At 34.5% G+C, this 15454-nt stretch overlaps 1 protein-coding gene across 1 annotated transcript; it reads right to left on the bottom strand.

Annotated features, from left to right (window-relative positions):
• Positions 1 to 9: 9 nt before the first annotated feature.
• Positions 10 to 8632, bottom strand: LOC134795998 (UDP-glycosyltransferase UGT5-like). Its single transcript, XM_063767899.1, has 5 exons — positions 8486 to 8632; positions 7227 to 7486; positions 4521 to 5116; positions 3615 to 3837; positions 10 to 3503 (listed from the first exon to the last, which is right to left on the bottom strand). The coding sequence occupies exons 2-5, from the start codon at positions 7471 to 7473 to the stop codon at positions 3004 to 3006; spliced, it is 1566 nt and encodes a 521-aa protein (XP_063623969.1). The 5' UTR covers positions 7474 to 7486; positions 8486 to 8632; the 3' UTR covers positions 10 to 3003.
• Positions 8633 to 15454: the final 6822 nt, after the last annotated feature.

Genomic DNA, 15454 nt, shown 5'->3' with positions numbered 1-15454 from the left:
GAACCATTCGAAGGTTTTTTGTAGGATCATAACTACCTATTGTGGTAACGTCGTGAGGTTCGAATGTTCAAGAATATTCCGGAATATTCTGGAATGATGTCGAATAATCAGAAATAACCAGAATCCAGTATACCAGATTATTGTGGAACGTTCCAGAACACACTCAAATGTTGTTGAATGTTCTAGAACATTGTGGACTATTTGAAGCCTTATTTGTCTTTCCATAAAGAAGATTCCCGTTTTTACCTGAGGGGCGTGCTTTTGAAGGTAATAATACCCTCTAGACATTTTTAGAACTGCACATACAGTCCAGAGCATTCGAGAGTATTCGAGATCATTCTACAACATTTCAGAACTTCCTGGAATGTTGTCGAATGTTTGAGAACATCCCAGATCATTGTGGAATATTCCAGAACACTCTCGAATGTTGTGGAATATTCTCGAACATTGTGGCCCATTCAAAGCCTTTTTTGTATGGGTGGAGCTACATAACATTCTGGCATGTTGTCAAATATTAGAGAAAACATTCTAGATCATTGTGGAACATTTCGGAACACTTTCAAATGTGGAATATTCTGGACAATTCGAAGCCTTTTTTATAGGGTTGGGGCTACCTATTGGTAGAGGTATATATTTAAAGCAAGACAGTTGTGAGGTTCGAATGTTCGAGAACATTCCGGAATATTCTGGAATGTTATAAAATATTCGTAAATAGCCTAGGATCCAGGATCCCAGATCATTGTGGAGTGTTCCAGAACATATTGAAATGTTTTGGAATATTCTAGAACATTGTGGACTATTCGAAGCCTTCATACTCTCAGGAGATTTTCTATGACCGCCTTCCATTTATCCCTATTACCTATGCTTTTCTCACGGTCAACTATACGGGTCGTAGGTTGTTCTCGAGTTGGAAATAAAAAAAAATGTACGTAGAAGTTGGTACAGGTATTGTGGTCCTTTTATTACAACCACCACACAATTCTCATGTCAGCTCCCTGAGCGAAGCCGGGTACCTCAGCTAGTTATAAATACGTCGTCATTCATTTAGTAATACAATTACATTAAACTCTCTAATTAAATTATTAGTTATCATTAAATTATAAAATATAAAATATAAAAAATAATGTCACAGGCATTTGGAATATTATATTAGTCTATTCGATTTATATAATTCATCTACCGATTAAAAAGCTTTCTCTATTAGGTACTCCTTGAGCTTGGTTATAAATATGGTGTCAGACATTTCAACTAGTTTTAAGTCATTGTGCAATCGGTTGTAAATTTTGGGACCTACATATACCGGGTGTGGCCTGTAATATGAGCAAAAATTAAACTGTAGGCGTACTCCTCATACTGACCAACATTTGTTCAGCGACTTTTAAAAATAACTTGTGGTTTGATTTTTAATACACTTTAAAGTTTATTCTAAGACGCAATGTATTGCGAATTTTGTTATGTTTAAGACGTGACAAGCAACGTCAATCACAATGATATGGCGTGGCGATGGCGTCCATTGAACACAATTATTTATTTTGTATGCAAAATAGGGAGTCTAAATACTGCATAATTTTTAAAAGTTGTTGAACAAAAGTGTCACCTTTTGAGGAGTACAATCTACGTTTTAATTATTTGCTCGTGTTACAGGCCACACCCGGTATACCACACACTCTCTTACACTTAGAGCAATCTCTAATTTTTTTAGTCTGTGACTACATATTTCGGAGAATATTATATCCATGACGATAGTTTGGACCACGCCTTCTAAATTCCTCGAGATTCATACGAACCGAAACCGAATACGAAAATGGTTATGATTCTTAATGTTCGAAAAAGGTTACGGGCAGGTGTATCCCAGGGCACCCAAGCCATTATCCTAACTACTCTTTTTTGGAGTATAAACACCCTTTGTCTATCTGCCGCCTGTCCCCACATGTCAATACCATAAGTGATGATTGACTGGAAATAAGCAAAGTAAGCATTTCTTACATAATCATTGCCCAGCATTTTTGTTAGGCGTGAGATGGCGAAGCACGCTTTTCCCAATCTTTTGCAAAGTTCATCAATGTGGTCCACTCCACTTTAAACCAGAGTCCGGAACGAAACCCAGATATTTTGCCGTATCTTCCCTAGGAACGGCAATATTATCCAACTCAATCTTAAGTGTTTGTAGTGGCATACCCCTAAGATTGATTTGAATTAAATTAGTCTTGTCTAGATTAAGTTGCATTCAATTTACAGTAAACCAATTCATTCCATCTATAAGTAAGTAATTCACTTTAGACTGTAGTTCCGTAAAATTGATCCCAGACCAAACAAAAGCACTATCATCCGCATACTCTATCAGTTGATCATGAGATGAGTATGATGATAAATCATTAACTAATGTTATGAACAAGTAATTGCCAATAACGGATCTTTGAGGGACAGAAGTGGCGTCTAGTGACTGGTAATTAGATTTTCCTTTATTACCATCAATATCTATTACACAGGGATGTTTCCTATTGCTTAGAAATGATTCAAACAGTTTTAAGAAAGTCCCACGAATACCATTATTATATATTAACATAGATATTGGTAGTTAAATTATTATTTTGTACTATTTTGGACTTATGTCTGAAAAAAATATATCGACATCACATATTCGGTCCACCATACCACTGTCTCAAGTTGCTTCATCGGTCTATCTTTAAACCTCATAGCAACATTTATCGTGTGCGTGTCGGAAGTTAAGTTGATAGCTATTTACTCGTACAAGTATTTGTACGAAGCATGTCAAACAAAACATTGACAATAATAGGATTCGATAGCTTCTTTAAAAGCCTGATGACTATGGCTGTATCAACAAGCTTATAGAGAAATAAAAAATATGTATTTTTTGCATTATTAAGTTATAATAATACAAAATGCAACAGATAAGAAAACGGGTAATTTAGTATCTAAACCTTCTCACAAAGTGACTCTCGTTCATTGCCGTCGAGTGTAAAATACAGTGTCTTTACAACTTCATAAATTTTTCTTTTTCTTCGTGATTTTTTGGCGTTTTAAAACATTTTTAATAATATGAATTATTTTCAATATTGTATATAAAATAATTACTAATATGCTGATCAAAAACAAATATACATCAAGATTCTGGTACGCGATGTAACTCATTACAGGTGGTTTAATAAAGTCTGCACCTTTGTGCCTAATCACATATTCGGTCCACCATACTGCTGTGTCAAGTGGCTTCATCGGTCTATCTTTAAACCTCGAAGCTATTTTTTTGGCATTTTCCATATAAGTTTTATCATTTAGCAATTTATTGATCTTCTCTCGTAAAATATCTTCTTTTATTTCTTTATAATAAAGAATGTCCCCGTGACCTTTTTGAATTGTGTCAATAATATTTAGATACTGATCTCCAAAAACTGGTACCCCCAGTATGGGCACTCCGGCTGCTATCGTCTCTTGAAGTCCTAGCAGACCTCCGTGACCGATGAATAGTTTCACATTGGGGTGAGCTGTAAAAAGTATAGGAATGTTTAAGTATAATACTAATAGCAAAATTAATTTGTTTTAAAACCAAAGTGCTCGAGTTTACTTCCGTTTAGTCAAAAACATTGTCAACATACCTACAACTGCTTTTTGTGGAAACCATTTCCTTAAAATTATATTTTTAGGTATATTTTGAATAGGTTCTTTTTCCCATTTCATTAAAACTGTTTGTTTTAATTCTCCAAATACTTTAAAGAACGCTTGCAGCTTGTCTATGTCCATTTCACTTGTTTGGACGTTAGAGCCAAAACTTAAAAATACAACACCAGTTTTTGCATTATCTAAAATATTTTGAAGATCCTGTAATAATAAATATAAATGAGCCTTTAATTACATTTACGAATTATTATTTTTGATTTTACCTGTAGGAATTATTTTATTCTATTATGAAATTGACAGTTAATTGGTTTACGTATGCGGCGGCTTTATAGTGAGTACTAGAATATTTTTAAACCTTAAGCCAAATATATGGCGAAGTGAATATACATGGTGTGTCTGACCATGGGGCTTTAAATCCAGGGCTTGATTTTACTCGCTAAACTGAGCTACTTTTACTATGGGACCAACCCTAAAATCGGGGAAATTTTTTTGGCTTTTCCATAGAAAACGTCGACACCTGATCAGCCAAAATGTATGAAAAAGTAAAAATTTTTTTCGGGATTTGGGGGTTGGTGCCATAGTAAAAGTAGCTCAGTTTAGCGAGTAGAATCGAGCCCTGGATTTAAAGCCCCATGGTCAGTAACACACAGTATAGCTCGAACCGTAATTTTTACTATGGAACCAACCTCGAAATCAAAAACTTGGTTCTTCTATGATAACATCGACATATCATCAGCCAAAATGGTACAAGTTTGTCACTACGCCATAAATAAGGCTTAAAAACATGTACTCGTAAATGACAAAGTGAATTAAATTTTAGACGTAAGGTACTTAAATAAGGTACAGTTGATTATTATTATAGGATTAGTAATCTATACACTTACCGATGGTATGGTATCATTTGTTTCTTTAATATGCAATCCACCAACTTCTATAATATTTGGCAAGTACGCAGCTGCATTATCAATACTAAAATGAGAATTAAGAAGTAGAATGGCTGCGTTTGCGGCTATATCCTCCAGTTTGGGAACAGGCTCTGGTAGATCTTTAAAATATTGTAGGGTAGATTCTTGTAGTCGAGGGAAATACCAAAATTTGAGCATGACTAGATCAAACGTGCACATATACAAATTGTACAATCTACCGATGAAACTGAGTGGTTCTTTAGCTCTTCCATATTCATGGTACAAAGTTGATAGCTGAAGAGGATTGCCCATATAGAAATTTCCTTTAAACGAGTTCCCAACGGTCGTCACCAACACAAGAGGAGCTTGGTATTTGTGAGCGAACATGTAAAGTCCTTCATTGAAGAATACTTCCGCAATAACGACATCTATTTTGTGATCTTGTTTTAAAAACTCTTGCACTTCTTTGGACTCAAAGACTTGGTCGTTCACCAGAAATCCAAATTTGTACATAAAATTTTGGAATGACTCAAATGTTTCATCCATCATGTCGAACACTCGTGGCTGTACATCAACTGAAATCAATTATCAGATATATTTGAATTCATATGGACTTACATAATATATACGGTGACGGGCATTAGCGGTAGGTTTGCTATAGTTATGAATTGCAATAATGATCAAAATTTAAATAATATTTTGAACCTTTTTAGAAATCGTGGTGTAAATCCCAAGTAACATTTTAGTCCTATAATTTTAGTTTTTATCGCTAAAAGCTTGTATAGACGTCGTATTAAGGTTTCAGAGGTGACCACCTGTCGTATAAAAGCGCTTGGCAACACCTTTTTGCTCTATAGGCTTATACAGCTAATATATTCTATAAGCAATTGATGTAAAGGTTTATTTCATCATTTTATAGAGCCGTTATAGGCGTGTACTATAACAGGTTCAAATATAACCACTATAGAGCAATATTACTGTATAATAGTATTTGGAATCACTTTCATGCAACTAATTTGCGCTATTAAGGTTCCCTGCCAAGCCGCTATAGTTTTGTGTTTTAACAGTGACAAAAACCCAACTATACAACGATTTTAGGATATAGTGGCTTTAGAGATCACTGCTATAGTACATAATACTTTAGTAGTTTCCGCTATTAAGGTTCCCTGCTAGCCGCTATAGTTTTGTGTTCTAACAGTGACAAAAACCCAGCTATACAACGATTTCAGGATATAGTGGCTTTAGAGATCACTGCTATAGTACATAATACTTTAGTAGTCATATGAACACTATTATAGAACTTTTTTGCTCTATAGTAGCGTTTTTGGGACATATTTATAGCGTTAAAAAGCGCTTTAGTAGTTTTTAAATCCCTATTATATCTCATCGCTGTAAACGTCACAATGACTCTTTTATATCACAAAACTGTTGTATAGTGGTTTTGTTTTTTCTTTTAAAAGACAACAGCGTTATAGTTGAGTTTTTATGTCTTTTATAAACAGAGTTAGATACATAAAGGTAGAAAACGACTACTTGTAAATGATAAATTTGATCTGTAATGGCTACTTATATCTTGCTTATATAAGTTCAGGCCTAAGCCACATAATCTGGTTCCGTACAAAATATTTTTATATTTTAATGAATTGATAAAAAAGACCCCAGTGATATTAGTGACTGTAGGTGAGATTTATCATCAATGATTTAATACAAGCATAAAATCGTGACGTTTAGATATTTATCGACATCCATTATTAGCACATTTTTTTTACCAATCACACTGAAAAAGGAAACAACAGTAATGACTACATCTAAATTAAAAATAAATCCTATATCTTTCTAAAGAGTTTGTAGGTGTAACTGGGTCACAGCAAAATTCTTTTGGAACCCTAATTTTAATCATGATGGCGGTGAATATTTCGTCGTAAGTTCTATAGTTAGCCTATAAAAGCGTCGGATTTACTTCTTGGCTGTATAGTAGTAACTATGGTGAATATCATAATATTTTATTAAATTATTTTATTAAAAACATAAATAAATCGAGGGGGCATTTAAAATTCCTCATTAAACTAATACTATTCTAACGGTAAAACTTCTGTCCCACATACTTTTTGCACTAAGGACCGAATTATTCGACATCTAAATGGCGCATATTAATATAAAGTCCTTACTTATCACCATTTTACTTAGTACCGTTTTTGTGAAGTAAACACACAACAAAACCACTCACAACAGTTGATGGAAAACTTGATAGCAAATTTCGTAGTAAAGGAACTATGAATTCTACAATAGTATAAAAAAGCACTATAATACAATTTAAAATACTACTATAGTATAAAACAAGCACTATAATGGAATCTCAAATGCCACTATAGTATAAATTAACACTATAATGGCGTTACTGACAACAAATTAGCACAAAAGTGATCATCACATCACTTTTATAGACCTAAAACGTCACGACTGACACTGCTACAGGTCTACTATATCACTGAATGGCACATAAGATGCGCCATTTCGGCTTTATACAATCTTCTTTGGTCTTTTATAGGACCTTAGGTGGTATTTGGGAAACGTTCTATCGACTACTATAGAACCACAAATTGTTACTTGGGATACTGTAATGAATGTAAATATTTATAGATCTATAGAGACACCACAAATTTATAGATGTGACAAGAAACTTACATAGTTTAGTCCATACAGATTCATTTTTTACCATCAGCTGGTGATATGTGGGTGGATGTTCATCTTCTCTAAAGGGAGTGATAGCGTATACATCATGCCCCCTCTTTGCAAGTTCTATCGCTAAGTTCTTCATGCCAATATAGTGAGATCTGGCTGTGAATGGCATTAAATATAGAACTTTTGCTGATTCACAGCAGATCAATAAATTCACTATTATAAGCAGACTTCTTAAATATAAGGTCTTCATCTTGAACGGTTCACTGAAAAGAATAATTTTAAATAAGATTGTTTGAATTTCATCAAGTGCTCAGTATTTGTCAACAGTCAAATTTTATTACTTAATTATTTACATAATTGAATATAAGGTCCAAAACCGTCTGCGGGTATCGCCGTACACGAAGACTTTTTCAAATAACAGTACAATACTTTTAACTTCATTGATAAAACACCTATTGCTTTAATTCAGCAGGGTCAACCGTAGATAGTTGAAAAAAAAGAAAAATACGCTCGTGTTCACAATTTCCCGCATATTTGGCCGTATATACCTGACGAGGAATAAATGTAATTATTTTTAAAGATTTTGTTGCTTTACAACCAATATTATGTTAGAATTTGGTAGCATACATTTGAAATTTAATTATGATTTGACTAGATACGTTTTATTGTAAACAATATAATATATTCTAAATTAACAAGTACACGGCGTAATTTCAATAAAATAAAATCCATCCCAACTCAGACAGACCAGTTAGAATGACATTATTGATATCCTCATTTCTTCGTTCCATTAAAATTTAAAGTAATACCTACCATGCCATTTCTACTGACAGTGACTCATTTGAAAATAGATAAGTATATTATCAATAAACCATTTATTATTTTGCCACAATGCACACGTAAAAGGAAAAAAAAACAAGAGCAACACACAAAATGCAATAATATTGTTTTTCAAAGTTAGTTGATGAAGATGATAACGTTAACAAATCATTAGTTATATTTAAATTGTAAGCTAAATCAATCAGCTAAATTGTAAAGGTTATATGAATTTGCGTACCTATTTCTTTTTGCGAGGTGAACCTTAATTACATGCCAAAAATACGCAAATAATGAAGTTTCACGGATTGGTACTAGCATGCTGGTCAAGGCATCTTATTAGGTCCCTATAGGTATGAAGTGTAGTTGCGTTACAATATTTTCGAAAATATCATGTTTTAGTTTCGCAAAGAAAAGCCTGATTTGATAAATTAGTAAATACTTACAGTTATATGCCAATTTTAATCACATAATATTTTATTAATGCTTATTATTTTATTTTAACACAGAAGCGTTTGACGCGACTTGCGTCACTATGACTTGTTTGTATACTAACAGTTTAAAAGGTTATCACATATTAGGTATCTGAGAAATATTTACTCTTGCTTTATCGATCAGGCGTCAACCGAATGAAATATAATTAATTAAGAATACAAAATATTATTATAAACTAACATACATATTGGTAGCTACATTATTAATACTATTTTGGACTTATGTCTGAAAAAACATTTTAATTGCAATTAGGTTATCGTCTCCGTAAAACGTCACCCGCGACTAACAGCGTGCCGGGACGTCACGACGGACTACTGAGTTACTGACACGTTGCCCACATCGGGTACCTGGTCTGCATGACGCAGGGTACTACGTAGGCGAACAATTGCTCGCCTACGTAGTACGCTACGCATCGCTTCGCTTCGCTTGTTTTAAGACCCCTATTTGTTTTGAAAAACCTATCCAACAACACCCCACACTATAAGGTTTTCAATTTTTTTATCTTTTCAACCTCATAGTGTGGGGTGTCGTTGGATAGGCCTTTCAAAATGAATAGGGGTCTTTAAACAACTGTTCTTGATAAAGTGAATCATTTCGGAAATAATCGTTTAGAAAAAAAAAAAAGGCTTTTCCTTCCAACTTTTGAAACATCTGTCCAAAAAATATGAAAAAATCATACAAATACAAATACAAATACAAATACAAATTCTTTATTTGCCAGAATACAGTGAATATGTAGATGGTGACTTAAAATTAGTAGTACAGTGTACTCTACTCACAATTGAGCATGCAAAACTTATAATAGGTACATAATGTCATGCGATCAAATTAAATAATTGAAATAGCAGAAACCACAATAAAATAAATTACAAATCATTAAGTCAATCAAGCTGGATAAATTATTCTGAGACATTTAAAATTACATACAATTAGTCAACATCATACTCGTATTCGTCATTATTCATATTCAAGAATTCACTTATGGAGTAAAAGCATTTATTTAATAGCCATTTAGATAGTAATTTTTTAAACTGGTTAGGCGTGCAATTTCTTAAATCGCTCGGTAACTTATTATAGACTTGAATACCCATACAGTACGCATTATGCCTATATATTTGGGTCTTAGCAAGAGGTAAGTGCAGCCGTGTTCTATGTCGTGTTGACCTTGGGAAGACCTGGGCATGGGTAGGGAAGATATTAGGATGCTTATGAACAAATAGTGCCATCTCTTTGATGTACATGCATGGTAAAGGCAGGATTCTAGTGCTTAATTAATGAAAATAGTGCTTAAAAAACTCAATCAAATAAAATTAAAACAAACTTGATCAGTTCAGCCGTTTATGAGTTATCGCTAAAAGTCTTCCCTTCTTATTTTAATTAAAAGCCTGGCAACCCTCATTTGTGACCGGATTTTCGCAGGCAACCCTATGCCCTTGTATTTGCAATAAAATTACCATAATTTTGATATATAATTCAAGCGTCTTACAGATGAGTACAATTATCGATATAAAATCACCTCTTTAAACACGGCAACCACATAATAGTGACCGGAAAAAGATAGGCAACCTAGATGATTTATGTTGTATAAGTTGTATACTTTCCATTGAAACTTATTTCGATCGTCAGACAAATTGGTGAAATTTGCCGAAAAAAAAATTTTTTTTTTTAATTTATTAAAAATAGCCTTGACCATATTTCTTTAGGCAACCCTATTTATTTATGTCCTGGAACATATTTTCTTTCATATTTTCATAGTTTCAGCCGTCAGACAGATTGGTGAAGGTCGACCATATATGTGGGATCTTAGACCAGTGGGCGATCTCGTTGCGAACGCGAACGCCTTGGGCCCGCCGCGTCGCGCCGCGCCGTGTCGCTTTCGCGAGTTGTTCGCTTACGTCAAGCCCCCTCCAGACTATGCGCGTGAATCGCGGGCGAAGCCGCGAACGCGAGTGTGGAGTCGATTTCGCTGTCTGCGAAAATCGACTCCACACTTGCGTTCGCGGCTTCGCCCGCGATTCACGCGCATAGTCTGGAGGGGGCTTAAGACGCAGCTTGACCCACCCGCCAACCATTCTGCACACTCACTACAAGAGCATTGCACTTCATATACAACCAGAACCAGAAAAAAGACCTATTATCAGAATAGCGACGAACAAAATTCTGGCATTGATTGAGTACTCAATACACACCAGTTTCGAATCAGAGTAACTCTTGAATGCGGTCGCAAAGCAATAACCTTTGTCGCAAGTTTACGTCTAGTCCAGACTAGTGGCTAGCAAATTCTGTGCCATGGACTTGAGAAACATTGAGATTATTGCCGGAAATGCGTTAACTTAGGCAGTGTCTCTGTAGGTATAAAAGTGTAGTTAAGTAAGACAATTGAGTTCTATTTAAAAAAGTAATTTACTTTTAAAATAGGTACTCAGCATGACGTTCTTCAATCCTTTTGTGCTTTTCCAGCACAGATTAACCCAAATTTATTGGTGCCTTAAGCTCCAGAGGTATAAGCTCCGAATAATCAAAGTACCTAATTGTAATAAGTGGTGAACGGTGTTGGTCACACATACTGTACAAAATATAGTGTTTAAAATACTTTATATTTAAGCCTTTCTTGTAGTGACTGTTTGCTTACCTAAATAAAAAAATAAAAAAAATAACGTAAACATAATTCTTAACATGACTTATTAGATTTTTAGTATAGTACGCAAAATGTGCGTGGTTGAGTTTTTTATTTTATTTGCATATATTATGTTCTGAACTCAAATAAATCATATAGTACCTACCTGACTATATATGTAAACTTTATTCACATTTATTCTAAATTGTAAGTATATCTAACTAAAATAAATATATTTTTGTACTCTTTATTTTCGCGGACCCTAAAATATGATCAATTTATATATAGCTCAAGTGTACTTCCTCTTCAACATGTCACTCAAAATAATAGACTTCCGAATACCGTGCGTAACATAGGGTCCGATAGAATATTTGTAACAGAACGTCATCCCGTACGCTTCCGTTGGCTGACAGCTCACACAATAAAGAAGAAGGTAACATAAACAAAGCCCGGGAGGCAAACAACTTGAGACCCTCTTAATAGAATTCTGACGCTGTGGCACCTTTCAGAGCAAAGATACTTTACGTTGCTTACATAGCGCGAGAGTTTAGGCGTGTTTTTGAACACGGAGAATGTTAGCAGAATGTAGAAAGCATTCTAGGGATGAGAGTTATTATTTTTGTAATGCTTCTGAAAACTTTGCCCGAGGTATTGTCAATAGTGATCCATAAAAGATAATAGGTATTGGATAAATCCGATAGACAAATATGAGATGTTTTGAAAAGCGCTCAAGGGTTTCGAGATTATGATTTAGCTAATATTTTTGCCTGATATATTTGTACCTCTATTGTCATTTATTTTGGGAATGTTATTGATTGATTGATTATGTAAATATTATGTTAAATTAAATTAGTGATTTATTTAAACACAGTTAACAAAATATTAAATTAGAGATTTTCAAATTAATAATATCATTCATTACGATAGCTCTCTGCGTCTGTTATTCGAAATTATTAGCGATCTATGTGACCCATTGAACCGCAATGATGCCAGTTTAGATGTCAGCCACAAAATTATGGTGATGTGCAGATGATATGCATCTAACTGATTGGGCCCAACACACACCGTAAACCATATTGTGTCATCTCCTATATTCAACGTAGTGACATATGACGTTTTTGACCCAACAGAAAACACTCGCTAGGTGACCAATCAGCGTATGTTTGTCCTAAGTTAAATTAGGCCACTGGAAATTGTGTTCAAACACAATGCATAGTTACTACTAGATTATAGGTTGATGCAAGAAAGCCTACATGATATAATAAGGCCTGTGCCGAAGAAAAACTGTAAATTTCAAACGGTTGTAATTTTATTTCTAAGCATGATGACGACGGCTTTCTTATCGCATTTAAAAGTCTTATGGTTGCTTTCGATACACTTAAAAATAACCTCGTAGATTCGTGCATTTCATAATAACCAACTACTAATTTAGTAATTTGTCTCTTGAACAGAGGTCTCGAAGCGGCAGACCTCTAGGAACAAGTCACCCATCAGAAATATTGTTAATAGAATTTGCGCCCGCCCCCGCATGCTCGTCATATTTATCGTGAAAAATTGGGGTAAATATTCGGCTAAAGTGAAACGAACTATAAACAAAATACATAGTATTTAGATTCGTTCAAAAGTAAGGATAGCTAAAGTAACCGAAAATTTGCGTTATTAATTTCTAGGCCAAGTCAAAAAGCATACAATTTCCTTCGTACAAAAAGTCAGATTTTTTAATAGACGATGAGCAAAGTAAGACCACCATACGTCCTGCAGTGCCGTTTTCTCGACTATTAATGGGTTCAATTCAAGAGTGTAATGAAATGCAGGGATGTTGTTCATAGATATTATTTTTTCCATAGACACCTAATATTATGATCAAAGATATATTTATAGCATTTTTTCTATAAAAAGAATAATTTTGATAGGTACAGCTTTTTATTGCTAACTGTATTTTTTTCCACAGCCAGCAATTACTCAATACTAGCCAGCCAAAATTTCGATGACGATTCGGAGGTCATCAACATAGTACATGCATTATTATCGTTAGTCCTTTAACCTCCTAAGCGCCACTTGTACCATTCCACTAACCCTGGGTTAACCGGTTAAACCTGGAGTTACCAAGATTACCAGTACAATTTGACACTGGGTTAACGGTTTAACCGCTTAACCCCGGGTTAGTGGGATGGTGCAAGTGGCCCTAAAACTTATAAAAAAATGTTTTGTATTTGAAATTAATTAAAGAGATAAGAGATAACAAACATTGACCAAGGCCAATAGAAGGATAAAACAACCAAAAAACTTTGACATATCCAGCATGTGTTGGGATGGTGCAGGCAAATATGAAAAACGGGTCCGTAATTAAGTAGCTGTCACTGAAGGCGCTAGGAAAAAGCTGCCTATCACTCCTACAGAAAACAGAATAATAATATAAACTGATCATTATTTAAATTAAAAGTAGCTTTATATTCCATAATCCTAAAATCCAAAAATCCTTATCAATTGCATCATTTTTCTATTTTGAAGATTACAGTTTTTTTTCGTTATACCCTTTACTCATTAAAAAAAATATAAAGCTTTAATTTTCAAGATTATAAAATCTCTCTCGCTACTCCGTAACAAGTGTTCGGGTCTATTATGTTGATTTTATTGTGCTTGTAAGCACTTATCTTCTATCAAAACCTCTTTTGATCTCTCTTATTTTTATTCTAATAAGTAAAACATAAACATTTATTTACGATTATTAAAGAAAAATATATAACAAAGCCTCCTCTATGAAATACAAGATCGCATAAAAGGCAATTTAGTTCGAGACAACAGTACAAAAGATAACGAGCCAGGAAGCCCGATCGCTGAACCAAAAGTAATTGATAATATAATTTAACAAGACGGTATAATATCTCTCTGTCACCCCAAGCTATCCGTCTCTCTCGACAGGAACAAATATCGGTAAATATATCTTCTAATCTCGGCTATTGATCTCATAACGCTTTGTTGACTATTTACTTGCAATGAAAAAGTGGACGTGTCTTGCCTTTTTTACTCAGTTTTTTCCTCGCTGGTTGCTTCTTACTGAGTAAATAGTACGAGTAGTATGTACTTATTGACTTTCAGTCTCCATTCGACAAATATAAAAAGTCATCACAACATCTACAGGATATGTTATTCTTCTTCATTAACAATATTTCATTTTTTCAAATGTGGGCTATTTTATGTGCATTGATATAAAACAAAATATTGAAAACGAATATATTTCGTTAAATTTAAATATTCACCGAAATATTTGCGCTCCGTTACAGACAGCCTTATAAATAAATGCCTCATGTATATATAAATAAATGCTTAATGTGATCACAAATCTTTTTGATTTCATGCGAGGCCGGACAGTCTGCTCACCCGCTTTGATGTGTGGCTAGGCCTTTAATATGGTTTTCGGCGTCGTTTCCACTAAGCAATTAATTTATTTATTGACGGGCTCTGACAGAATAAATAGCTGGAATATATTATTACCTTTATATATTTAACATTGCTTTACTTAATTTCCGTTCAGAGCGTGTGTCCCAGTCAGGATGAAATTAATTAATAAAATACTGTTTTATAACCACATTTTTTAAGTACTTTTGAAGAAATTGTTCGATGAAATGTTATAAATTGGATCACATAACATAAACATAATTAGTAAATAAATAAAATATAGTTAATGCTAGTTCATTATTGTATGTATTTAAGAGTATTTGTATTGTATTGTATTGTGTTGTGTGCTGTGCTGTGCTGTGCTGTGCTGTGCTGTGCTGTGCTGTGCTGTGCTGTGCTGTGCTGTGCTGTGCTGTGCTGTGCTGTGCTGTGCTGTGCTGTGCTGTGCTGTGCTGTGCTGTGCTGTGCTGTGCTGTGCTGTGCTGTGCTGTGCTGTGCTGTGCTGTGCTGTGCTGTGCTGTGCTGTGCTGTGCTGTGCTGTGCTGTGCTGTGCTGGGCTGTGCTGGGCTGTGCTGTGCTGGGCTGTGCTGTGCTGTGCTGTGCTGTGCTGTGCTGTGCTGTGCTGTGCTGTGCTGTGCTGTGCTGTGCTGTGCTGTGCTGTGCTGTGCTGTGCTGTGCTGTGCTGTGCTGTGCTGTGCTGTGCTGTGCTGTGTTGTGTTGTGTTGTATTGTATTGTATTGTATTGTATTTTAGATTTTATGATAAATACTTACATGCTTCTTTTAATTATTTATCTCCTCATCTTCTTATTCCTCTTTTTAGTTTTATTTATATACTTCCTAACTGCTAGGATTTATAGTAGGTATTACGGCTAAGAAATAAATACGAAAAAAACATTGACCAA

Source organism: Cydia splendana, chromosome 13 (genome assembly GCF_910591565.1).
Source record: "Cydia splendana chromosome 13, ilCydSple1.2, whole genome shotgun sequence".
In the NCBI taxonomy this organism is placed as follows: Eukaryota; Metazoa; Arthropoda; class Insecta; order Lepidoptera; family Tortricidae; genus Cydia; species Cydia splendana.
The sequence above is the reverse complement of the archived record's forward strand: the minus strand, read 5'-3'. Positions and strand labels throughout refer to the sequence as shown.

Excerpts from the sequence above, each read along its gene's own strand:
- LOC134795998 (XM_063767899.1), bottom strand. The coding sequence starts at position 7,473 with ATGAAGACCTTATATTTAAGAAGTCTGCTTATAATAGTGAATTTATTG. Across the intron at positions 5,117-7,226 it reads ATCTGTATGGACTAAACTAT|TTGATGTACAGCCACGAGTG; the intron begins GTAAGTTTCTTG and ends AATTGATTTCAG. Across the intron at positions 3,504-3,614 it reads TCCACAAAAAGCAGTTGTAG|CTCACCCCAATGTGAAACTA; the intron begins GTATGTTGACAA and ends TACTTTTTACAG.